The sequence below is a fragment of the Rhamphochromis sp. 'chilingali' genome (assembly GCF_963969265.1).
Source record: "Rhamphochromis sp. 'chilingali' genome assembly, chromosome: 22".
Lineage (NCBI taxonomy): Eukaryota > Metazoa > Chordata > Actinopteri > Cichliformes > Cichlidae > Rhamphochromis > Rhamphochromis sp. 'chilingali'.
The window spans coordinates 14,984,663-15,010,880 of NC_137950.1; the positions used below are offsets into that span (position 1 = coordinate 14,984,663).

Consider the following 26,218-nt stretch of genomic DNA (forward strand, 5'->3'; position numbering starts at 1 on the left):
GTTGCATCCTGTTCTTTTTATAGTTGGGCAGCTGAAATGTGAGGGGTCACAATGGGAGGATAAATACAAGGGCCAGCAGGCTTGCAGGGGTGTCGCAGACGAAGGCCGGATCTTCTCCCTTCTTCTCTCTTCTCTCAGCTCTCCTCGCAACCTCAAAGGTAAAAGATTGAATTCATGCCCATGAAAAAAACAGCATTTCAAGTGGATTTGTTGGTTAGCTATTGAATGTTATGTTATAAAGCCTTGGCATAATGAGAGGCTTATGACCTGTATACCAGAGATAAAATAAAAACAGTGTTATGCATCTTCTTGTAGCTTTCACAACTGTGTGGTTAACATGACTCGAACTATATCAGTGTAACCCGCAGGTTCATGTCTGTTGGTTAAATGCAAGTGTGCGTCTTTTTTTTTTTTTGTTACTTCAACGTCAATGAACCAGATGCTAGACAGATGAAAATATCTCATCACTTTCTATAGTATAACAACATTAAATAATGATTGTGATGAACTGTGAGAACGATTCTCCCTTGATATTAAACAAAGCTGATCATTTTTGGTAAACTTCAGTCACCTACCTTTATCTGATGCAAAGTTTCCATTGAATCGTTGGTCAGTGGTGACTCAATAGTCTGACTAATTTCTTGCTTTACTAGATAAATTCATCTAGACTGCCTTCTGCAATGTGGCATGCCTCATCAACAGCCGGGTGGAACGCTGCACATTTTCTTTTATGCAGCCCATTCATGCTACATGAGCTACAGTGCACTCACTGCCTCATGCAAGCAGTATACTGGGTACACTGGGTATATTTAGTCTAACGTATTGATAGTGGCAACAGGGTGACAGTTGGAGGAGGTATGCGATAGAGGCCAGTCAAGAGGAATGGTGAGGGAAGGGGGGCTGTGGAGGGGAATGGAAAGGTCAGGGATAAGAGGCTAGAAAATGGAATAGGTCACGGACGTGCACACGATTTTTTAAGGGTGGTCAGATGCATGGAGGGTGGGGCATGTGATGGTGGTGGAGGGGGATTTGTGGTAGTTCTCTGACACTGGATCCTCTGTGAGGTTACATATTGTGCCTGGGGAATAGTGTGAAACCAGCGCACAAGCTGCTGCAGCAGTTAAAGCTTAAACAGCTGCTGTCGCATGTAGGACACAAGCTGGTCTGGGTTGTTTTAGCAAAAGATAGTCTGACAGGAAAACATAAAACCATGAGCCAGACGTTTGTTTTTTTTTTACCACTTCCTTCACACAATCAACCCGATGTTCTGTGCTCCTTTCATCTAGCAGTTTCCCACACATATACCCTGAAACTGTTACACTCAAAAGCAGATATGCAGTGCAGTATAACCTTTCGCCTTGGCGCACTGTAAAAATGTATAACCCCTGTGTCATGTTCATTATTAATTTCTCAAATTTTTGTCTTCCCTCTATTTATATCAAGAGTCAGGATGCCTCACGCATACCCTTTCCTCACTCCTGAGCAAAAGAAGGAGCTCAATGATATTGCTCTGAAGATTGTGGCTCCAGGCAAAGGAATCCTTGCTGCAGATGAGTCAACTGGTAAGAAAATGAACCTATATACTAACAATCAGTTCTTTGGGACAGTCAACTCAACAGTTGCCAAAAACTATGGCTTAAAGGATTGCAGTTAGGCTACAGTTGAAACTGGTTTCACTGTGTGTGTTTTCTCAGACCTGAACTGAAACATTTCTGCAAACGTGCAGACAGACTGTGGCTTCCAACACTTAATAATATACTATGTTTTTATAGTCAATCTGATTTTATCTGTTTCTATAACCTCCAGGCAGTGTGGCCAAGCGCTTCCAGAGCATCAATGCTGAGAACACTGAGGAGAACAGGAGGCTGTACCGCCAGCTCCTCTTCACTGCTGACGACCGCATCAATCCCTGTATTGGTGGCGTTATCCTCTTCCACGAGACCATGTACCAGAAGACCGACAATGGCAAGCCTTTCCCTCAATACCTCAAAGAAAGAGGCATGGTGGTGGGTATCAAGGTCGACAAAGGTGTTGTCCCCCTGGCAGGAACCAATGGCGAGACAACCACCCAGGGTGAGCACAGAAAAGATCCAGACATCATCCGTATTACATAATTATCTTTTAATATCTTTATCTAACGTATTGTGTATGTTTGTCCTTCCTAACAGGTCTCGATGGGCTTTATGAGCGTTGCGCCCAGTACAAGAAGGATGGTGCTGACTTCGCCAAGTGGCGTTGTGTTCTGAAGATCACCCCCACCACGCCCTCAAGACTGGCTATCATAGAGAATGCCAATGTCCTGGCTCGCTATGCCAGCATCTGCCAGATGGTAAGACACAACAGACAGATAACCCAGTTTAACTGAATTTTACAAGATCTATTATTGGGTCTATTTTAAAAAAAAAAACATTAAAATATTTTTGCTGTTTTTGCTTGTGCATTTGATATGATCATGCCACACGCATACTTCCTGCATGGGTAAAAACACACAATGAGGAAACCTCATAATGTGCCAACAAGCTCAAAAAACTTTTCTCCAAATTAATGCTATGTCATAGTATTATCAAGGCAGCATAACATTAAATTTTTAAAGTCTTCACTTTTGGATTTCAGGTCTTGTCTTCTTAATATGAGCTCCTATTTTACCCTGTCTTCGTGTCCTTGCCTTTCCTAGCACGGTATTGTCCCCATTGTTGAGCCTGAGATTCTTCCTGATGGTGACCATGACCTGAAGCGTTGTCAGTACGTCACTGAGAAGGTCCTGGCTGCCGTCTACAAGGCCCTGTCCGACCACCACGTCTACCTGGAGGGTACCCTGCTCAAACCCAACATGGTTACCGCTGGACACTCTTGCTCACACAAGTACACCAACCAGGAGATTGCCATGGCAACTGTTACTGCCCTGCGCCGCACCGTTCCCCCTGCAGTTCCTGGTAAGAAAGTACATCACACGCTTGCTGATATGCACACTTTTACACTTTTTTAGACATAATCTTTTATGACTAATCTGCATTAGATCTGCAATCTGGGTTGCTAAACTCTACCTGCTTTGCAGGTATTACCTTCCTGTCTGGTGGTCAGAGTGAGGAGGAGGCCTCTGTCAACCTGAACGCCATGAACCAGTGCCCCCTGCGCAAGCCCTGGGCACTCACCTTCTCATATGGCCGTGCACTGCAGGCCTCTGCCCTGAAAGCCTGGGGTGGGAAGAAGGAGAACGGAAAGGCATGCCAAGAAGAGTTTGTAAAGAGAGCTCTGGTATGTCTGAATATGAACTGTGTAACTAAAATATAAAGCTATATGAAAGAGTTGTATTATTATTATTAACATCAAACTCATGCTCTAGAGTCCTCTTGTGCATTAAATAATATCATATTTTCTATCTTACAGGCTAACAACCAGGCCAGTGTGGGCAAATATGTTTCCACTGGAGCCAGCACTGCTGGTGGAGAGTCACTGTTTGTGGCTAATCATGCTTATTAAGCATAACCACCCTTTTTCCACCCCTACCCCTCCATTATTACATCATCACGGAAAAGGACACGTCCCTTAAGGCACCACCTATGAAATTCACACTCTACTATTAAACGCTACAACAGAAACAGCAGCACTTTTACATCTCAGTAGGAAGCAAAAGAGAAAGAAAGAAAAAAGCTTTGAGTGGTTGCTGCAGCTAGAAGACTAAAACACGTTCTTCCTCCATTCCCTTGGCTTTTATTTTTAAACACCTTTTTTCAGGTGAAGATTCCCACACTGTTTTTACACAACTTGTACTATTTTCCTTGGTCTGCTTCCAGTAAGTTCAGTATATGATTTATACTGTTACCATGGAATAAAGTATTTACCGTAGCGTGATGCTTTCCTTCCTTTTTCTGGTTTTACTTTGTGTTTTACTTCTCACTGCTCAACATTTAAGTTCCCATTAAACGAACACTGTCAGTTGCCATAATAATTGCACTTCAAGCAGAAGTAGCCTTACGCGGTTTACTGATCTAGCTTTATTTTTATTAGCAAATGAAGTTTGCTGATGGGACTGTAAGGTAGCAAATTACCAAACAGAAGTAAAATATGTCCTTGTTACTGTTATTCTAAAACCTCTGTTCTAACTGTTTCGGATCCCCAGAGGATTGATTCTTTGTTACAAGTTGAACTGTTTGCACATAAAAAGTAGAAACATTAAGAAAAACAGTCAACGCAGAAACCTTCCCCTTATAGTCAGGGAATTCAGTAGTACTTTGAAAAAGTACATAATAACCAACTTCAACTGCAGGAGATGGAATAAATCCTAAATAACAAATAAATAAAATAATACATTTTATACTGGGGCTTTGGAGGCCCAATTTAATCCTCAGCTGTCTTCTGACTGGCTGCCCCTCATATATAAAAGGCTTGAACAGGAGTTTGTCTTTGTAGGTTTTCACTAATCCAGGTCATGATAGTCCAAGGAGCTTTGATAGAAACCTACTGGACTCCTTTGGGTCCATGAAGAGGTTTCACCTCTCATCAAAGAATCTTTTTCAGTTCTGAAACCAAATGGTGGAGAGTCCCAGCTATTTAAACATTAATGGGGGTTGTCATAGAGCAGCTGCTCAAATAAGTTCTATCATTAATTAATGTTTGAATTTTAAACATGATCAAATTGTCTGTATTATCTGGCTATGTACTTTTGTATTAGAAATTCTTCAGTAATTTTAAAACAACTGATCATCTGCAGAGCAATGGTTTATTTGAAGATTTTCAGTCAGGTTTCAGAGCTCGTCACAGTAAAGAAGCAGCTTTAGTGCAGGTTACAAACATCTTGGAGTTGTTGATCCCAAATGCTCCAGCACAAGTACTGACGGGGACTACAAAGAGACATCATCTTTCTCCTATACTGGCTTCCCTTCATTGGCTCCCTGTTAAATCCTGAATTGAATTTAAAATCCTGCTCCTCACATCTTATCTTCATGACCTTTAAAAGTAGAATGGGAGGCAGAGCCTTCAGACCCCCTCTCTGCTTTTAAGATTAGGCTTAAAACATTCCTTTTTGATAAAAGCACATACTTATGGTTGGATAAGGTGATCCTGAATCCTCCCTTAGTTATGCTGCAACAGGCTGCTGCGGGATTCCCATGAGTGTTTCTTCTTCAGTCACCTTTTTCAATCACTATGTTTTATACACCTCTCTAAATTTAATTATAAGTTATTATTAAACTCTGGCTCTCTTCCACAGCATGTCTTTGTCCTGTCCTCCTCTCATCTCCCTACCCGTCACCCCTCACTCAGCCTGGTTCTCCTGGAGGTTTATTCCTGATAAAGGAAGTTTTTTTATTCCCACTGTCGCCAAGGCGCTGGCTCATAGGGAGTCAGTATGATTGTTGGGGTTTACTATGTTTTCTTTGTAGTATTGCAGGGTCTTTACCTTACAACATAAAGTGCCACGAGGCAATTGTTGTTGTGATTTGGCACTATGAGTATCTGATGAGTATCTAATAATGTAACAGGACATACATCAAACATAACAGGAGATAAGCCACTTTAACGATCCTTGATACATCCAGGTTTATTTAAGAAGCCTGAGTTTAAAATATTGTTTTCTTGATCTAAAATTTCCATTTTCTCTGATTAGATTGGAGCATGGCGTAACAGGAAGAGCTACATGTCAAATTTAAAGGTGTCAGCCGTTCTCTTGGACAAAGAAAATGTCATTGGGTGCATCAGTTGCAGTTTCAGATCAAGCCTTTGACCATAAAGTACGGTTTCAAAGAGCATAACTGGTGACAGCTCACAAGCCCGAGACAGAAGTCATCGTGACCACATCCATCAGTGTATCAATGCAGAACCTCTCTTAAAAATTGCTTCCCCAAATGTTCCCACCCACAATTTCCCTGTCTCCTCAAATACTCAGATCACTAAAATAAAACTCATATTTCAGAGTTCTGGGAAGGTTTAAAATGACATGAGCAGCCTCTGAATTAAAAATCTATAACAGGAAGAAAAAAAGCCAAAACCAAAAATCTAGTAGATGTTGTACGTTACGTCCAAACATACACAACTGAGCATATTTATATATTCATATATCTTCTGCATATCTCTTCCAGTCTTGTACATAATGTTCAGTAACACCAGCAAATCAGAATTAGAACCTTTAATTTTAGCTTGTTTCCATATCCAAGGCACTCTAGTTTGGCTGAAAACACAAATTGATTCATAAAGTAATTAACAAAAGAAAAAATATTGATGTAGTGAGTGTAGTGAAAGAAAAGAAAAGCTGATCCACCCGAGCTACAGTGCAGTTATGTTATAGTTGACTATAATGTTTTTTAAAATCAAAATACTTTAAAAAACAATTACCAATTTACATAAGTATTTTTTGAGATTATATGATAGAAAAACACTTTGTTGCAATAAATATACATCGATTAGTGTGCCATTACATCTAACAAATTCATGCATCGTCATAAACTTTATTCATTCAGTCAAAAATACATATGAGTGGGTGCTAGTTTATGCACTGTACCTTTAAAGACACCTTTAAAGACAAAAAGAGCAGAAGAGGAGATATTTTTAGTGTTAAACTAAAATGCAGTCTAGCAACATTTTCACTGAGAAGATAAAAAATCCAAGCTCAGGTGCAAACGTGGCTGAATTTCCAGAGTTAGTGCTGCCAGTGGAGTTGTTGCTGCGACACACAAAGCTGCTGTCTGTGTCGGTGCCACTAGAAGTAAAGCTCACAAAGCCCACATTGGCCCCCGCTACTTGATTTGTGATCCAAGTCTGGAATTCAGACACTCGAGCGTAGACCTCAGGGAAACCTGCCTGAGCACAAGGTACTCCAAAACTGGTAATACCAGCCTGGATCCACTTGGAACCCTGTTTGCACTGCAAGGGTCCACCTGAGTCTCCCTGAAAAGAGTAGGATAAAACACAAACATTAAGAAGGGGACTGAAACAGCATATTCTCAAAACTAAAAAAGTTTATATTTACATTATAGGGCTGAAATTGCAAAAATAAATAAATAAATAAATAAACGGGTTTTTCTGTAAGGGAGAATACATATTACAACAATTTGCTTTTGTTTTAACCTGGCATGCTCCTTTGTTCTGTTGCCCCGCACAAATCATTTGCTGAGTGATGTTCGCATCTTTTGCTGGGATATAATTGCAGCTGCACTGTTTGTTTCCAATAACAGGAATCTGAACTTCTTGGAGGGGTGCATTAGCTGGCAAAGTCTCTGTGAAAGGCAAAACATGAAATGAGTCCACTCTCGTCCAGTCTTACGAATTCAAAAGTATTTTCAATGGATATGTGCAAACGATAACACGAATGATGATATGATTATTCAATATCTAAACCCCCACAAAAAACTGACATTCCCGTCAGCAACAAACAGTTTGTGCATCTGTCTAGCAGTTCAGGCACCAAAAAGTATTATGCGAATATGTGAACTGCGCACCTTGCAGGGTGAAAAACTTTAATAGCAACAACTTTTAAAGGAAGTAACAAAGAACGCGTTGTGTGTGACGTCTTCTTTTGCGCATGCGGGCCACTTTGAGGGCCATTTCAGGGGAAGTGGAAACACATGGAGAAACAGCTGACTGTAATAGACATAATGACACCACGGGGGAAGTCGAACAAAACACATTGAACATGAAAAATCCTGGCTTTTCAAAATAAAACAGGAAACAGAGAGACATTACAAAACAAGCTTGACAATAAGAAACACACTAGGTCACAGACCCAGCCCCTGACAGTTGACATGCAAATACGAATTTAAGTGGCAAAGCGAGACTAGAAAAAACCTGATATGATGCTTCCACCTCCACCAGCTACACAGATTAAATAAAAATCTCACCATTCTCTCTGAGTTTGCCCCAGCCAGTGGACCAGCAGGATGTGGAGTTGTAGAACTGACTGGAGCTACTTGCCAGGCAGATAGGTCTGATGTAGTCAGTGAAGTTGACAGGGCTGCTGAGCTTCATCAGGGCAATGTCGTTGTTCAAGTAAGAATTGTTGTAGTTAGGGTGGACAAAGACCTGCGACACACTCTGTTTCACCTCATGAGTGTTAGGCCCAGCCTGAGTCTCTCTCCCAAAGTAGAGCGTCCATGCACTCAGTGAGTTTCTGTATTAAATGAATAATAATGAAATCAGTCCATGGATTTAGAATATTTTCTCAAACCTGTCATGACCTATTTTGTTGGCAATTGGTTTTTATTGTATTTAACCACTAGTGCAAACATACATCCATTATCTCATCCAATTCAGAGTCACATGAGCCTAATCCAGCTGTCATGGGGTAAAAGGCAGGGAACGCTGTGGGCAGGACAACCATTCACATGTACGGCCAAATTATAATGACCAATTAATCTAACTTCATGCATGTTTTTGAGCTGAGAGTAGACCCAGGTGCCACACAGACGGAGGCAGATGAGGCAGACTCCACACAGAAAGGCTTGAACCTGATTTGAACCCTTGACCTTCTCGGTGAATGGTGACAGCGGCAACACCGCAACTCCATGCTGCCCGATAGAAACGTGTGCGAATTTACAAAAAAACAAAAAACCAGGTGTGACGACAGAAGCTTGTGCCCAATCAAAGTCAATCAAACCCAAGTGATGAACTAGATAAACAGTGTGTTTATGGGTCACCCTGACTTATACTAACTTCACAAACCACAGGGTCAGAAGCTAACTGTGAAAAAAACTTTCTACCTATGTAATCAAAACTTTTAACTATGCATATAAACCATCAATATTTCCCCAACTGAACTTGTACGTGTTGTGCAAACAAATAGAACTGCCACAGACCTTCCATAACCACTACTGAGTTAAATTATCTAACAAACACATTAATACAGAGTTATGACACAGAAAAGTAGCTTATATGGGTGGTAATTTTGTGCAAAAAGTACTTTCTTTGCATGTATACACTGGTACATAGGGCCCAACGTAGTTTTTTGTGGATAGTAAGAATTGATATGAGTAAACATGTTTTCCTCGTTCCTTGTTAAATATAGTGGTTCTATTGTGTTTCTATTTATTTCTTCGGCCTCCTGTATCCTCCAGTTTCCCACATCAGGTTTATTGTTAATCTACAGATCTCAGTGTTTTTGTCTTTTGTTTTTCTGTTTAATTCTCATTTTTCTCCTTCACTAGTTTCACAGCTGTGTATAGAGCACAGGTGTTGAACTCCAGGCCTCGAGTGCCAGTGTCCAATTTTGGCCCAAATTGAAAGATCCAAACACAACACAACATGATCTTTGCATGATCCCTTTCAAATTTGGTTTTCTTGCAACTGTATAATTAAAACCAGCCCACACAGGGACAGTAACTTGTTATTTAAATTATTTACTGTCTATACTTGGCCACGTCTTGGTTTGAACATGAGACTTATATTTATAGAAGTCTATGTATGAGATCTATGTAGAGTGCATTGAGCTAACTTTAGACTGTAGATGTATCATGCAAGTTTAAAATGAAGAAACGCTTCATTTATGAGACAGTGTGTTATCAAAGTGTGTTACAACAAAGCAAAGTTACAAAGTAAAAGGTTAAAAAGTAATGCATCCCACTTATTACAGCGTCATTACAGCTGTGCAAAACATACTGTGGTCACATTCTGTAATACATTAATGTAGCACATTACTGCACTGAACTGACTAATCGGGTTACAGTTATAATTATGTGTTTAGTTGTGTTACCCAAGTTGCTCAGTTATCTGCATAATGTAGCCTAAGGTATATATTGGTTATTATGTGAAAATGTATATCAGGTCTTGTTATGGAGCGATGCAGAAGGAATGTAACAAGTAGTGTGACAATTTTTTTTTCAAGGGAGTAGTTAAGTAGTGTAATGCATTAGCTTTTTTTAAAAAGTAATGAGTAATGTCTAATAGATTACTTTTTTTAGTAACAACCACAATACTGGCTGTAAGAAACTGTCATAGACGTGGTAGTAAATCTGTAAATTTCAGTTCTCCAAATAAATAAATTGGCTCTATTGTATAATCATTTCTATCACATGGAAGCAGATACCATTCACGACTCACTTCCCCACTGTGGCATAACTTTTCAGCATATCCTTCTGCTTCCCTGCTTCTCTCCGACTTTCAAGTAAAGCCAAAAATGCTTTTACATAAGTAAGAATAAGCAATAAAACATAAAATTAAAAGCCCTTATCTTGCAGTATGCTCATGTATCACCAAGACTGGAAAGACATGAAGCATATAAATAAGGAATTAGGAGACCTTTATTTGGGTCATTACAAACAGTGTATTGGGTGAACCTGTTTGAGTCAAAATTAATTCCTGGTGACTGATCTGACTGCTAATTAAGCAGATATGTTGCTAATTAGGCAGTAAAATGAGCCACCACCACTAAGTTTCAGTTAGGTGTTGACCTGGATATTTGCCTTCTGGCAGAAAGACTAGGAAATCCTTCGAGAGAACAAAAAGACCAGTGTAGTGCAGGTTTTGCTGGATGAATGGGCCAGACACAAGACGTTCACCCAGAAGACAAAAGTCAAAACTGAATTCCCACTTGGGTTCATGTTAAGGGAAAGTAGGGCACTTTTATAAATGTAATGTAGAGGCTTTGTTGGATCAAATTACGCAAATTGCACAGAAATGCAGAAAAAAATAAGTTTAAAAAGTCTAAAGAAAAAATTTAACTTATTTTACACATGACACAATCTTGTGTGAGTGAGTGAAAGCCTTGCATTTGACCTACTTATGTACCAAGACTCACTTCCTTTACCACATGACTTTTGTATGTGCATTGTATCAAACACTGTGACAGAACTTACAGCGTGAAGGAACTGAAATAGATCGTGTGAGTTCCTGCCTCATAATACCCAGCAGTATTTACATAACAGCAAAGTCCATCCAGGAAAAAGAGCGTTTTTTACAGGACTCTGCGCAGTCCTGTAAAACTTAGCACATCCCACTGACCGGATAGGAATTACAAGGATCAGTAGCAATAGGTGCTTATCTGATCATCAGGAGTTCTGATGTTCTGGCAATTTGCTGGTCTGGAGCATTCAGGTGTGCATTCACACGATGGCACAATCTATCCAGGATTGGATGTCCCAGCAAATGTTCACTTTAAAAAAGGGGTTCGATCTCAGGGTATAGAGGCCCGGGTAGCGTGCTAAATGTTAGAGCTCATCACGGTACAATTAAAAAAAGACTGAAGAAAGAAGAAAGAGCTGCCAGGAGAAAGCGTCTTCTCTCTAAGAAAGAAACAAAACAAAGCATGGAAACATTGTTCATGTTTGCAAAGTTTCATTTGAACAAACCACAAAACCTTTGCAAAGTTTCCTTTGAATCGATAAGATAAAAATGGAGAAAATGTGTCCATAATGTACACTTCCATGTATGGTAAAAAACAAACGCAGCATGTCAGCACACACACTTCTAACCACCAGTCGATCATGTGGTGTAGGCGTGACGATTTTAACACCCACAGGACCACAGCACCTTGCAGTCGGCCATAAAGTATTCTGTACATATACATGCTTCAACAAGCTACTGAACTGGATTAATTAGGTCAATTCACCCTCACAGCATCAGGTTTAACTTAGCATGTTATTTTCACTAAAGTCAGGGTGACTAGTCTGAATGTGTGACCTTTAAATGTACTGTGTATGACACGACAGGAAGACATGCTAAGAGGATATTTCTTCATCCGTTGGCAGACGCCTGTCATGGTACAAAATTGTTATCACACAGGTTGACTATTGTGCAACAAGCAAAAGTTCAAGTTACGAGGAAAACATCTTAAGCGTGAAATTCTTGTTTATCAATCAGATGTCAAAGCAAAGCAGTGAAACATCACCAGGTTTGAGGATTAGATGTAAAGGAAAGAGCCACTTCTTGACAAAATTTTTTTACTGATAACATCTATAAAAGGTACCGCCAGCTAATACTGCTATCAGTGTTGACACCTTATCATTCTGTCTCAGGAACAAGCCTGTAGTCACACTTAGACAAACACTTCCTTCTGCACATTTATGGTTTGTGGCAGCAAGTTTGTAGAAAGAAAGTAGATCCTATATAAAGCACAAATTGGGGTTTTTTTTCGCATCAGTACATTACTATTGTTTGCTTGCCTGTTCAACAGTTTAAGCACCAGAAGACGAGTACCACTTAGCAACATTGTATTCAAGATAACATACAGGAAATAACTCATTTCAACATTTAGAGGTACAAATAGCACTGAAGGCCAGACGTAAATATGTTAATTTGATTTTGTATAGCCGTTCTTTTAATAGTTTATTAACATAAATATTTGTTCTGATGAGCTGGAATCACCATTATTCACTGAAGAAACACCTTCTGCACAATAGTGAACTGGTTGAACTTGTATGTTAGTTATGCTCGTTATCTGTAACCAACAAGTATTGATTTGTATCAGCTAACTTTATTAAAACTGCTCTGTGAACACGTCTATCAGGATATTTTAATCAACTTTTAATTCACATGCTTCACTTGTTTTTTGAGTCTCTCACTGATGTTTGTTTTCTTTGAGGTCTGCTGGGCAACATAAATAATCTGACGGCTTTTTTTTTGGTCTCTAAAATACTGAATTTGAACACAATGTTCCCACATAGGCTTCCGGTAAAAACGTGCAATACAGAATGAAACAAAGAGTATATCTTACGTTATAATGCAGTGAGCTGCTGTGAGCACCCACTGGTCACTGATGAGGGTGCCTCCACAGATGTGAGATGATTGATAGTGTACGCTCACCTGCCAGGGCCATGACCCAGCTGGGGCATTCTGACCACCCACTATTCTTGTATTGAGAGGTGCCACCCCACAATCTGACAGAGCAAAGACAGCTGGGTGTCAAGTGATATGCAATAAAATTTCTCATGCTTGATTTTAGTCACACTGGAATATGAACATTCAGAGTATTTACACAGTTTTATGGTATATATGAAATGTGATGTGCTCACCCTGAGCCTTTGAGCCTGTAAGAATAAAAGAAGAAGTCACTAGAAATTATAACCTTTGTGAATGTTGCCATAAGTGTGTAACAACAGCCACATGGGGACACTAGAGTTACAGCTTTTTTCCCTTACTTTACCTTTTTTTCCTTAACTTTTCCGTAACTGTAAATACAGCTAAGTGGATCACATTTTACTCTCATTATTTCAAGTCAACAAATTTGACTTGATGCAGGCCGCACTGTATTTCTGTCGAATACATGAAAAACTTTCTGCATTGTGATGTTACATTGTGGTTTGTTCTGACACAGTGAAGACTTGTTGTTACTAAGTTACTAAGCAAAAGGTTAACAAAAATAGTTTAAGCATTGCTGATAACCAACAGTACGTCTGTTTAGTGAAGCAGTATTGCTGTAATTCCTGTTTTCATAAAGTTCATACTGACAGCAGAGGGTTTGTTTTGCTTTACTTTCTCTTACATTTTTTACACAATACACTTCAATACAAAACCATCATTACCCGGATTCTCAAACATTGTACAAAATAGCTCTAACAAAACCAAAAAAGCTGTTAAAGATTAGGGCTCACCTTGCAGAGTGATGAGCGCACACACCAAGAGGATCCAGGCTGCCATCCTGTTCACTCACAGTAAAGTTGTATTTACAATAGGCAGAGGTGTCATTGTGATAGTTTTCTTTCACTGCCTATTCTAACCGGTTTGTCAACGTTCCAGCATAACTTAAGTGTCATGATTCTGGGTTTTGTACCCTGCGTTTTATATTTGGGACTCTGTTTTCTGTTTGATAGTTTCCATTTGACTTTGTTATAGTTTTCAGTTTAAACTTTACCTTTGCTTTGCTTGGGTTTTTATTCTGATTTTGCATTCATCATATTCTTTGTTATTCTTTTTCCAGTCCTCCTACGATCCCGATGCCAAGTCTGTGTTTCTGTGTTTCTTCCATGTTTTGTCTTTGTGTTTACTTTGGCCTGTCAGGTTCACGTGTGTTAGCCTCAGTCTCAGTGTTGCCTGTTATAGTTTGATAGTCTCTTCTCCTGTGTGGGTTGTTTTTCAGTTTTGCTTCTTTCTTGCTCATTAATTGGTTCTGTTCACCTGTGCCTTCTTTTCCCCAGCTGTGTCTCTTAATCATGTCTATTTAAGTCCTCAGTTTCCCTCTGTTCTTTGTCACACCATTGTCATTCCCACCTTGTATGTGTGCCCTGTCTGCTCAGTAATCAGTAAGTTCTAATCACATGACAGAATGACGTGACCATAACATGATAATATAATGCTGAAATGGCTTCCCAGCCCACATGCTTTCACTTGGTTTCAGTCGCTTTTGCCATGATTAATAATTGATACTGTTTGAAATGTTAAGGACATTTTAGAAGGCATCCTCTATTTTTAAGCTGGCTATTTGATCTGAGTGCTTCATATCAGGTTGAGTTTTGTGTTCCACAGTTGTGTCGGTTTGAATCTGTTCTCCATGTTTTTGAGTCAGCTTTCCCAGAAACTGTTTGTGCTGTCCCGCCTTCATCTATAGAAACTTTTTGTAATGTTTGACCAGTCGTCAACAAGACTGTTCATGCCTCCCAACCTGTGGCTGTGAAGACTGTTCGTCTTCCTGTGATCATCCCCGAGCATACCTGTCCACCTGTTCCTGTTCCCAGGGCGACTAAGGTCCAGCCATTTCCTGCACCCATACCAGTTCCTCAGGTGGGAACAGCTGATGTCCAGCCGTCACTTGGTTTGTCTGCCCTAACCTGGGCAGGTTTATATTATTGCTCAGGATGTCGGATGTTACCTATGTTAATAAAAACAAAATGTATACAGTTTTATATGCAAGGCAAGATGGTGAACAAACAATCCAGTTGGACTTCCACTAGGCTACTTAATAATGTAATGGTGCATGGTGTTGATGTGGGTATGGAATAAGACTGGGCTGACTATTAAAACCACATCACTTTAAAAAATGAATGTATAAAGCCTGTCATGAAAGTGAAGCAGAGTGATTCCCATGTTGTGGGTGGTTACTCACCATCCTATGTACTCATATTTTATCTTCATGCTGCACAGGGTACATGTCACAAGATGGGCACAACAGACTTCAGTCTTGCTAGTAGCGGTGAACTTGATTAGGTGATGTGCAAAAAGAACTAGAGTCACATACAGTATTTTCTTGCTGAGGACTTCTCTGCACCCACACAACCACAAATATAAAATGTAATTACCTTATGAGCTTTATCCACAAAACAAATGTACAACTTTCAATCAAGAAATTGTTACATCTAAGTTCTTTTGGGTTACTTATACACAGCAGTCATGTCTGCATAAGCCTGAGTGAGAGCAGGAAAACAAAGACTATAATTTGCAGGGCAAATAAATGGAAGACATCAACAAGGGGTCGGTGTCTGTAGTTAAGACTTTCTGTACACACCACTGAGGTTAACTGGTTATAGTTTTCATATGTCCACAAGTCCACAGTGGCCTGTTTTGGTCTAGGTAATGTAAATTTTGTCAACCTATCCACAAACCTATCTGAAACCCTACGCCTTAGCTTACGCCATAATCTGTTGTACTGTTTGCTAGAAATGTAACCACACATTCACAGCAAAATCTCCAGTGTTAAATTAACACTAGAGAGTGTCTATATGGTTCCATACCTCTGGGTGTTAAATACAACACTGTTGAGTGTTAAATTAACACCTTTGACAGTGTTATATGTTTAAAAGTAACCTAGTCAGTTTTGAAGATTAACAAAGACTAACACTGAGCAGTGCTGATTTTCTAACACTGGAAAATAACTCAAAATGTTAGAAATATTCCAGTGTTAGAAAATCAGCACTGCTCAGTGTTAGTCATTGTTAATCTTCAAAACTGACTAGGTTACTTTTAAACATATAACACTGTCAAAAGTGTTAATTTAACACTGGAGATTTTGCTGTGACAGCATGTAATGACTATTATTGGCACGTTCAGTACCGTCATTTCCTCCTATGCATTCCTCCTTCAAATTGACAGGAAGAGAATAGATCTAATGAAAAAAAAAACACTTGCTGTGTGCATTCGGAAGCAGTGCTCTAATTTTGTCCTGGGTTAAAAATGCAGCACACCTGTTTCTTTATACTGCTGCACTTTCACCCTGTGACCTCCCACAATGGAAGTTGCAACACCAGTTTCAGGCCTAAAACACTCAGTAGTCTTTCCTAAACGCCACCACCAATGCATTTCTAAACACCTTTCTGAATAACTGAATAACTTTATTAATCTAGGATATTATTAAGCTACAACAAACTGACAGGCAAATATTGCCTTTTTAAGTCCAGATCATGCCAGTTATTACCACCATTTTAAGAATAATCCTGCACAGAAGCTCAGAGATGTACAAATACACAGAGTGAGATGTTGTATATGTTTAGGAGCTTGAGTTTGTGGAAAGAAATTTGCAAAACAACACTTGACACTTAACAAAGTCTTGGCTCCTGGTTTTAACTTCTTATGCTCCCTATTAGCACGTTTTCTCCACTATTGACTAAATGGCGACACCTATCGTTTAGGACAATACTGCAGCGGCTTCTTACACCTTGGATGACAGCATCTGTGTGACGACAGCGAGGCTCTGAGCGAAGCGACCACTGCAGAGGGTATATTGGAAGCTTCGGGCTGTTTTCTTGAAACAGAAGAAATGGTTGCTGAGATACCCAGAAACAAACAAATCATTGAGTATGTCTTGATAATGATTCTTAATTATAGAAGTTCTGACAAGCTGGGAATGTGTGTTGTTTTAATAATCACACACAAACCATAAAGGCCTTTATAAAGCTGACATCTTTTTTTATTTCTACCTTGTATTCAAATCATAAACTTATTTTCCTCATACTTCAGCTTCAAAGGTTTTTGCTGACGTCATGGTCACATATTGAATAAGAGCATCAATGAGACAAAAGCAAAATGTTCACAATAGTTAAATAACTTCATTCCTTCGATCAGCTGGCCCAGATTCACATGCCCCTCCTCTTCACTCAATCTTCCAGCCTGATGAAAGCAGCGAGCGTGTCAAGAAGAGAAAACACAAAGTTCAGTCACAAAGAGCTGGATGTGAGCACAGGTTCAAGACGAACAAGGATTTGGGACACATTAATCACACTTTCAGTTCTTGCTTTTGTTTCCTCCTCATGCAAAGTACAGCAGAAAAATACTGACTGACTACTTCAGCTCAGTGACGCACATCCCCTCTGGATCAGAAATTAACCCTTGACTGATGTGCGTGTTAAGACCAATTAAAGTGCAAAGTCAAACAATTTAAACTCCTAATCAAGTTAATGACTGTTAAGAGGGGGGATTGACTAGATAACACCTTTTGTTCTCTTCAGACATCAAGCGCTTGTTCTGGTTAAATATTATCAGAGGAGCTGACTGAAGAGACAGGGGGGCTTGTACAGAGGGGCATAAAAGAACCTCCTTTTCTCCGCAAAATGCATCGGCACCCGAACCCTCCCACAGACAGAAAAGAGTTGTAGTCTCGCCTGAGTGTTTGCCCACATAAACTCAGTGGGATTACTCACTCTGTTTGTTCGTGGCAACACTGCACCAATGTAAAGTAGCCCCGAAACCTTGGCCTGAGGCCCGTCTGAATTTTAAGTGACCAGTTTCCCCATTTGTGCGTCCCTGCACATCTCCCTCCTTTTTTCCTCTCTCCCGTTTCCACCCTGTTGCTCTCCAGGCCTTGCTTGCTTCTGGAGGAACGTACACATATCAAGGGCCTCCTTTCACTCCCGAGGTCCAGGAACGATATTTCTTATTTCACCGACTTGCAGGACAATCCCGCCCACTGTCACCTCGTAGCTCTATATAAGACAGGGAAAAGGACCTGATGATAAGAAGTCGGTCTCAAGACAAGCCCAGCCATGCAGTGTAAAGTCCTCGCCTATGTTGTCCTCCTGACTCTGATAAAGCATGGTGAGTATTATGGATGTTTACAGAGGCGGCACTGATCTTACTCTGGCTGATGACAAGGTATGAGGTGGGCTACCTCAGGTGGGCTATAAGTGAATCTTTTAGTATGGATGGTGCATATTAAAGACCTTAAGTGTTAGACATTGTGAGCATCCACCTGACCTTTATGTTGTGTTGATTCCTGGATTAAGTTACAGTGTATGTAACGGTGCGATATGACAGTATGTGAAGTGAGACGTGAGTGATTTTTAATATTCATGTAGCTTTTGTTGTTTTCTTTATAGGCCAGTGTGGCCAGTGCTGCCTAATGCGGCTGTTGGGTTTATAATGTCTGGTGAAGTTCAGCCGCTTATTAAGTGGAAGTGGCACAGTATTAACAGCCCATCAGACACAATGCATCACAGCTTAACTTCTAGAAAATATGTAATATAAACCTGGTAATGCAATATAAGTCTCTCTCCACCATGTCGAACTTAAAGTGACATCAGTGAGTATAAACGAAAAATAACCTCTTCCTCTTTGGTGCATCAGCACGAAGTTTGCTATTAACTGATTCGAGGTGCTTTTCAAAAATAGCCTGTCAAAAGCGTCAACAGTACAGTTTGACCTCCATTCTTAGGTTGCTTGTTAATCTGCTTTGATCGACCCGTCATTTAGCGAGAAACGTAAATAAGCGCTTCATGCTGATGGAAATTTTTCCACCGCTTTGTGTTACACCTGCCAAGAAGTGTTTATTGTACTAGTTACTAATTAAGCTGATTGGATGGCCGGGCCTGTCTTAAAGGCCTTGTATTTGCACTGAATCAATAAAGTGTAGTCAGATTACTGATTTACTCTCAGGGATGAAAAGAGAGAATGTATTCACTGTTCATTTAATTTAAGTCAACAAACTGGACAAGTGTTATTTGTCCAGCCTTAGACAGCTATTTGCTTTTACGGTTTTACTTTGTTCTCGGTGCTTTCTAATGACATTTATTACATAATTAAGTCAAACACATTAGAAAGACAATTTTGTATCTTCCACTAAACAATATATGTACAAGGTGCATGTTTGCAGTCCTGGGTTATTTTCGTTTTTAAAAGAACTCAAATGGTTCTGTTTTGCATCAGCAAAAACAGGAAAATGCCATAAGGTCATGTAACTAGTTTGTCAGTCAGTTTCGCGGCAACCTTTCCAGTTGTAAGAGGAAGATTGTGATATTTCTTCTTTCTAAAGAAGAAGTTGTTTCACAAATGTTACACGACAAGAGTTAAACAAAAAAACAACCCAATAACTCAAGAAGTCATGGCACTTCTTACCAAGTGCACTGGAAACATTTATTGAATATGTAACAACTTTTGATCATAACATAGTATTGTCTGTAACATAGTTTTTTTTGGTGGTGGTGTGGGGGTTCCTGAAATGCAGACCCAACCATACAAAAAAGGGCACATTGCATCTTACAAGCCCTCATGTGTTGAAGTAAGGAGCCTTAATGATTCCCGTTTTGTTTTTTTCCGTCCATCTCTCTCTACTTTCAGTGTCTTCGAGTGAAATTCAGGCCAGTCCAAATACAAACGCAACCCTCCCCTGCAACGTGACGCTCTTTGCTGAGGGGGACAACATAAACCAGTCTCTGATCGCAGTCAGCTGGATAAAAAATGGCTCTGAAATTGCCTCGTTTGAAAAAGCAGCAACCCAAATAAAGGAAGGCTTCAGCTGGGACAACGCTGACTTCGTCAATGGGGACTTCTCGCTGGTCGTCCTCAAAGCCAGTCTTGACCTGCAGGGGATGTATGAATGCACCATCAGCTACAACTTTACTATTCTGCACTACAGCAACGTTACATTTAGTATCATCGGTACGTCTTGTTTCTGTTCTCGTGGTTTTGATTCCTTTTTCTCACCTATGATCACATCTGAATCTAAAAATTAAGCTCAATTTAATTTCTTCTTCTCCCCCCATCCCCTTCAGCATCTCCCACTCTCTCAGTTCCTCATCAGTGGGTGGTGCTGGACACTAAGACCCAGCTTAAATGCCATGCAGACGGTTTCTACCCTCCTCCTGTCTCTTTTTCCTGGACCAGAGCGGGAGAAGTGATTCAACCTCCCTACCAGGTTGAAGTTGAACTGACCCCAGATGGGTACTACAGGGCTGTGGGCAACCTGACCTTCTATCCTTCCCATGAGGACCAGAATGTGACCTTTGGCTGCAAAGTCTCACACAGTGGAAACTATCAAGAGCTGGATTTTCAGCTCAGTATCACCCGTGAGTCACTGAGAGTCACTGTTTCCATATTAGTGGCCTTAATGCCTCATGGCCTGTCAGTATTTCTCACAGTATTTCTAATATTACATCCTCTATCACTCCATAACGTCACTTCTGTTCTTTAAAACCTTTAATCTGATGAAGCCTGTGACAAACCACAAGCTTTTTTAAAAAATACTTTCTTTACCCTTCTTCAGGTCCTTCCACTCTTAGGCTTTCTGTCCTGCCGACAACCTCCAAAAACTCTCCTCTTACTCTTTACTGCGACGTGGAGAGTTTCTACCCAGAGGAAGTGTCTGTGTCCTGGTATCAAAATGGCACAACCCTCCCTGACCTGCCTGTCACTGAGCAGAAACCAGATGGGAGTTACAGAACCAGACGCTACTATACTTTAAGCCCCGAGCAGAGGGCACAGCGTGGCAAGGTGGAGTGTGCCATGAACCAGCCTGGTTTAGTGAATCCCGTCAGTAGCTCAGCATACCTGGACAAGCTGGATCCTCAGAGTATGACCCAGTTTTTCAATGTGCAATTCACAAGATCATAATGAAGTAACACAATGCTTTGACTAAAAATTGCTTGGATTATTTTCTTACTGCCGGTCCTTCTTTGAATCATCTGATAAATATCTCTCTCTGCTTCCTCTTAGATGAGGCCCCAGTGCTGAATAACTCGGCCAAAGCAGCCGTGGCTATGATGTGCATCTCTATAGTGCTGGTCTTCCTGCTTTGCTTTGGCTTTTCTTGGAGGAGAAGAGATGGTGAGTCAGAGCTCACCACGCAGTAACTGCAGCAGGAGATTTGTGATACTCAAGGGATTGAAGAAATAAGGCAAAGTCTATTTTTGTCCTTTGTGACTAAGGAGGAACTAAATTTGTACAAAACCTTTAGAGAGGAGGAAGTTGTAGTTTTTTTAGTCTCGGAAAATACACATACTCGAGAAAAGCCTTGAAAAAGTTCTGAATAATAAGAGCGTGACTTCACGTTTGTCATTTTCTCCCACTGTAGTTTCCAAGTAAGCTTCATCCTTACAGAAAAGCTAAAAGCATTACAACACAACAGCGCCCCCTTTTGAATTCTGATCTTTATCAAAAAAAGGTCCACCAACACCAAAGAGTTGAATCTCTTCATCTGAATGCTGTGTTTTCACCACTCATCCAAATTTCTGGGATTTCCTTACGCGAATGATTGTGCTTGCATGAAGACATTTTAATCCACTGATGTTCACTATGGCATTTTTCACCTTACTCCAAGTGTGGAGCTGTAGATAAGGAATTTAAAGGCATATTTGTATGTGAATATATCACCTTATCTCTCTCTCTCTCTCTCAGTGTCTCTTATTTTATAATTGCTTGTGACCCTGCTCAGAGAAACAGAAATCTCTCAGCGTGTCAGGGATCATCCTCCCTCCCCGAGTGATAGTAGGTCAAAAGGGGAGGGTGTCACTGAGCATTGAAGGCAGGAGGGTGGACCAGGTGCAGACCGCATGGTTTCTCAATGACACCCCTATTTTTGACAACTCCCTCGCAGGTAGGATGCGTCGCATTCTCCTTTTTTTTCTGTGCTCCAGCTGTTACACTTATTGTTTGAATGAAGGAATTAATTTACACATATTTAAAGCACAGCAGAATCAATCTTTAAAGCAATTTTTGGTGATGGAAGCTGGTTGTTTAGGGAACTGGGGAAATGAAATGCAAGTGTTGGTGCTACACATGTTGGATTTTTCTCGCAAACACCCTTTAACGTCCTCTGTTTCCCCCTCTTTAACACGTTGATCTAACAATTGACCACCTAACACTCACAGGGACTTCCAAAGCTAACTTTAACTGCCTCTGTAACCCCCTAATCACCATCCATCTACCCTATGGTCTAACTCTCACCTCCCCAGTGTCAGAGAAAGGTCCTCTGCTGCCCTCCAGAGGTGAAATGGGTTACTACAAGCTGCACACTCAGGGGCCGCTGCACTCGTCCAAAAACGGCACTCAACAGCTGATCTCCTCGCTCACCTTCATCCCCAAGATTTCAATCCACAAGGGTGCTGTGTTTAAGTGCCAGGTGTCCTACATAGGCAAGGACAAGATCGTGGAGGAGAGGGTGTCAGAGAAGTTCACTGTTCTGTGTAAGAACATGTTTTTTTCTATTATTCAGTTTATTTTTGTAAGTCCTGCAGCTGAATCACTTGTATGTTTTGTTGCCCAGCTCCTCCTGAGGTGTCAGAAATACAGCTGGCAGAAACACAAAGAGACTCGGGTAATTCAAGAAGACTATCCTTTTGTATTGCATATTTAAAGTTAACCTGTTTGCAGGAGGCTACCATTGATGACATTTCCATCTTCCAGATGTCATCAGCCTGACAGTCCGAGCATCCCATTTCCATCCAGACGTCATCACTTTCCGCTGGTTCTGCCAGGGCGGTGAGCTCAGCCCCGTGGCGTCCCAGGCATCGTCCTCCCCTCGGCCCAATTCGGAGGGATTCTTTTCAGCCTACAGCCAGTGTAAACTTCCCCGCGCTGAACTGGAGAAAGGAGCAACTAAAGTGTGGGTTAGCGTCCACCACATTGCCCTGAAGCAGCCCATCACCCGGGAGACCAGAGGTAAGGATGAGGGATGAGGAGGGAATGGGGGAAATGTTGAAAAATCAAAGATTATTTTTTTATTTTGATCCCAAACAGGATTCATCAGGAGGCCGTGCGTGTCTGAAATTGTCAGCTCCACCATTTCCCAAGATCAAACTCTAGGATGTGAAATCACAGATTTCTACCCTCCGAACATTTCAGTGACTTGGCTTAGATTCAGGGAGGGAGAGCAAGATGATGGAGAGGAGGAGGTGATAGAGGGAGGAGAGATATGGGGCCCCATACAGACTGAACCCAGACGCTACAGGGCGACAGCCACTCTGAAGAGAAGGGCAACAAATCAGGAGAAAATCGACAAAAGAGGAGGGATTATTTGTAGAGTGAGACACTGTTCCCTACAGGATCCTGTTGAGAAACACTGGAGAAATGCTGACATTGGTAGGACTGACTGACGCACTTTTACCTGCTTTTTAAACTGCACGATTAAAGTCTCAAGGATGTTCCAACGGTAACTATCTGTATCCCTTGTTCCTCAGTCGCTCCATCCATTCCTCCATCAATCTCAGTCTGCTGGAGCAGCGAAGGCATTGGTGTGTTCTCCCTCTTGTTGAAGGGAGGTCACCCAAAGGCCAAGTTACAGTGGTCAGCAGGAGGACCCACGCTCTTGCCACTGGTGTCCAATGAGACGGAGGAGATCGGAGATGATGGACAAAGAGAAATGAAAAGCGTGTGTGCCCTGGAGATGTCCACAAGCCAACCGAGTCAGACAAACGAACCGCTGAAGAGACAAACAAATGGATATGCAATAAGTACTGAGATACATAAATATCTACACGTAAAAGGAGATAGATAGATAGATAGATAGATAGATAGATAGATAGATAGATAGATAGATAGATAGATAGATAGATAGATAGATAGATAGATAGATAGATAGATAGATAGATAGATAGATAGATAGATAGATAGATAGATAGATAGATAGATAGATAGATAGATAGATAGATAGATAGATAGATAGATAGATAGATAGATAGATAGGACAAATTCAGTTGTAACCTTTCTTAGAGTCAAAGATGGTATAAAATACAGATGGAACCCACTGGTTTCTGATGGTTTTGAGTTTAAAACTACACCCACACTGGCTAATGATCTGGGACTGACAGCTCATTAGACAATGAGCTTTTCATATCATAGATAATCCTCCATATTGTGACCAAAATATACGAAACAGACTCAATTTTATTCTTTTTGCCATGCAACTGTCGCCATCTGCTGGCCGTCGGATAGAATGCAGTTTACATACACCTGGAAAGCTGAAAGTCTGAATGCTTTCTACTGTCTATGGTCTGGTAGACTAAACGTGGAACGCTATCCCCTAGGATTATTTTTAAAGGAAAATAAACACTGAAGTAAATCTTTCTTTGGTGTGCATTAAAATGTCCACTTTCATTTTACAAGCGAGGGTGATCGTAAGAAAGCAAAAATATACAGCTCTGTATGTGTTTTTTGAACTTTCATCACTTTTCAGAAACAAAAGCGGCAGTCACAGACCCTGACATCGAAGGAATACAGTACATCGACGAAAACGTGGATGAGGAGAATAACACCATAGACAGGGATGAGGACTCGACGTCAGACGGCGAGAAGGACGGAGAGGACGACCCGAGCGCGCTGCACATCAATAAGGTCAACTTGAGCAGGGTTCTCAAAGAAAACGAGAGGGCACGTCTGAGAGTCTGCGTGGAGATCACGCACCCTGCTCTCAAGCTTCCTGTTTACCGGACATGGACAGGTGAACACTTAAGCCCTTCTCCTGTTGAAGTAACCTCAGTAAGGCCAGAGAATCACTTATCGAGTACTTGCTGTTATCTATCCGTACAGGAAGAGGCTAATTCGATCACATGGAGTAGGGGAGAGTTTTTCTCATGTTTTGCTCTTTTCCTCTTCCAGAGCCCAATGAGGAGAATTCATCCACTGCATGAAAGTCCTGCATCAGTCTATTTCTATTATGATGTATCTAATATTTATCCCCTCAGGAAATATGAACTATTACTGACACAGTTTATGATGTGATCATGCATTTATTTATATTCTTAGTCTATTCTTACTCTGACATCCTTTTATTTTTTCCTTCCTGCTTATTTTTACAAATATTAATTTTTTTTTTTACAAATAATGTTACAACAGTAATTGATTAGCTTTAATCAGCGTTTTGAAATAAAAGCTAAATATTCTAGTCTTTCAAGGCTCTCGTGATAATGAGTTATTAGAAAATGTTACTGCAGCAAGCCTCATGCAAAGGAGATATCTGTTGTTGGTCAACCGACGTATCGGAAATTACTTCTCGTTTTAAAAGGCACTTCTGCTTTGACGCTGGGCTTTTCTTTTCTGTTTTTTTACTCTCCACTCTTGACCACAGCAGCACCGCCTCCGCAGTGCTGCGAGGAGGTGTTGTGCGGCTGAGCCCAATAAATATATAACTTCTTAGTTCTTTAGCTTGCAGCTTCTGCCTTTCAGTTCATAGAGCAGCTACTTCTGCTGCAAATATGTTAACAGCCTCCCCGTAGATACTGCAGCGCACCGTTTCAGTTCTTTGATTGTAAAAATAACGGTTATCTTACTTCCACCTCTTCCATGTTGTAGAAATTGCATATTATTTCCTACATATAAAAACATAAACAGCTGCTTAACTACCATTAGAAATCGTTCTATATAAAAAATAACAGAGCCCTAAAATTTGCCCCAGAGTTACAAACCAAATGAAAAGTGAGAATAATTGTGACTTTGTGAGCATTTGATTCGATGGTGACAGTACGAAGGGCTAAAAACATTTTCACTAAGAGATATCTGCTTAATAATGGAACTTAGAGGTGAGTCACGTCCAATTGGTCAATGACGTCACTGGAAATAAGGTATTTTTTAAGAAGCTAAAATCAGATGAAACCAAATTTGGGACATGCTCTTTTCTAATGCCAATGTGACTCATTCGTGCTCAGTTGACCTGACTCTACAGTGTGTCATGAGCGGGGGGAGGGGGTTGGTGGTTTGGAACAGGCCACCTTCACGCCCCCAGATGTTTTTTTGTTGGGGTTTTTTTTGTTTGTTTGTTTTTTAAGACTTGCGGCGATCAGCTGACTCATATCGCATCAGCTGGAGCTATTTCTGAGACTTTGCACAGCTCTCTATGTACCCATAAAAGGCATTGTATTATTATCCTTCATATGCAGCACTCAGCAACAACTGGCTGGTGAAGTCACCCATTTATGATGCACAAAAAGAAGATTCATAAAATCAAGAAGCTATCTTCAGAAATATTTTATTGCTCGTGCATATGCCTTATGATTTATTTTTGTAACTTGTGAAAATAATGACTCTGTCTTGGTTTATGGGTCTCTTTGAATGGTGTCTAATTCAGTCAAAAAGTATCCTCTGTGTTCCATTTCATTAATGTATTCATGCAAACAATAAACATGTGCTTATATATGTGGCGGTCTCAGTCATTTAATCATGAATG

The 26,218-nt window shown here is 40.6% G+C and overlaps 3 protein-coding genes across 3 annotated transcripts; 2 read left to right on the forward strand and 1 right to left on the reverse strand.

Annotated features, from left to right (window-relative positions):
- Positions 1-4: 4 nt before the first annotated feature.
- On the forward strand, positions 5-3,847 carry aldoab (aldolase a, fructose-bisphosphate, b). Its single transcript, XM_080873323.1, has 7 exons — positions 5-158; positions 1,444-1,562; positions 1,807-2,073; positions 2,169-2,329; positions 2,675-2,933; positions 3,056-3,255; positions 3,388-3,847. Exons 2-7 carry the CDS (start codon positions 1,451-1,453, stop codon positions 3,478-3,480), a joined length of 1,092 nt encoding a protein of 363 aa, XP_080729449.1. The 5' UTR covers positions 5-158; positions 1,444-1,450; the 3' UTR covers positions 3,481-3,847.
- Positions 3,848-6,243: 2,396 nt separating this feature from the next.
- LOC308390735 (chymotrypsin-like protease CTRL-1) lies at positions 6,244-13,585 on the reverse strand. Its single transcript, XM_080873005.1, has 6 exons — positions 13,515-13,585; positions 12,936-12,950; positions 12,638-12,800; positions 7,833-8,101; positions 7,063-7,211; positions 6,244-6,882 (listed from the first exon to the last, which is right to left on the reverse strand). Exons 1-6 carry the CDS (start codon positions 13,558-13,560, stop codon positions 6,550-6,552), a joined length of 975 nt encoding a protein of 324 aa, XP_080729131.1. The 5' UTR covers positions 13,561-13,585; the 3' UTR covers positions 6,244-6,549.
- Positions 13,586-17,605: 4,020 nt separating this feature from the next.
- Positions 17,606-26,169, forward strand: LOC308391327 (uncharacterized protein). Its single transcript, XM_080873930.1, has 13 exons — positions 17,606-17,883; positions 19,402-19,722; positions 19,836-20,129; positions 20,327-20,632; positions 20,776-20,886; positions 21,494-21,655; positions 22,014-22,244; positions 22,325-22,375; positions 22,465-22,719; positions 22,798-23,139; positions 23,238-23,510; positions 24,233-24,496; positions 24,655-26,169. Exons 1-13 carry the CDS (start codon positions 17,832-17,834, stop codon positions 24,684-24,686), a joined length of 2,694 nt encoding a protein of 897 aa, XP_080730056.1. The 5' UTR covers positions 17,606-17,831; the 3' UTR covers positions 24,687-26,169.
- The last annotated feature ends 49 nt before the right edge of the window (positions 26,170-26,218 follow it).

What these genes read in the sequence shown, in the direction of transcription:
- LOC308390735 (XM_080873005.1), bottom strand. Translation starts at nt 13,560, where the DNA reads ATGGCAGCCTGGATCCTCTTGGTGTGTGCGCTCATCACTCTGCAAG. An exon ending in GCAGCTCACTGCATTATAAC is followed by an intron (nt 8,102 to 12,637) that starts GTAAGATATACT and finishes CATTTAATACAG; the next exon opens with AAACTCACTGAGTGCATGGA. An exon ending in GGGCAAACTCAGAGAGAATG is followed by an intron (nt 7,212 to 7,832) that starts GTGAGATTTTTA and finishes TGCCTTTCACAG; the next exon opens with AGACTTTGCCAGCTAATGCA.
- aldoab (XM_080873323.1), top strand. Translation starts at nt 1,451, where the DNA reads ATGCCTCACGCATACCCTTTCCTCACTCCTGAGCAAAAGAAGGAGCTC. An exon ending in TGGCGAGACAACCACCCAGG is followed by an intron (nt 2,074 to 2,168) that starts GTGAGCACAGAA and finishes CCTTCCTAACAG; the next exon opens with GTCTCGATGGGCTTTATGAG. An exon ending in ATGCCAGCATCTGCCAGATG is followed by an intron (nt 2,330 to 2,674) that starts GTAAGACACAAC and finishes TGCCTTTCCTAG; the next exon opens with CACGGTATTGTCCCCATTGT.
- LOC308391327 (XM_080873930.1), top strand. Translation starts at nt 17,832, where the DNA reads ATGCAGTGTAAAGTCCTCGCCTATGTTGTCCTCCTGACTCTGATAAAG. An exon ending in CCTGACTCTGATAAAGCATG is followed by an intron (nt 17,884 to 19,401) that starts GTGAGTATTATG and finishes CTCTACTTTCAG; the next exon opens with TGTCTTCGAGTGAAATTCAG. An exon ending in TTCTTGGAGGAGAAGAGATG is followed by an intron (nt 20,887 to 21,493) that starts GTGAGTCAGAGC and finishes GACCCTGCTCAG; the next exon opens with AGAAACAGAAATCTCTCAGC.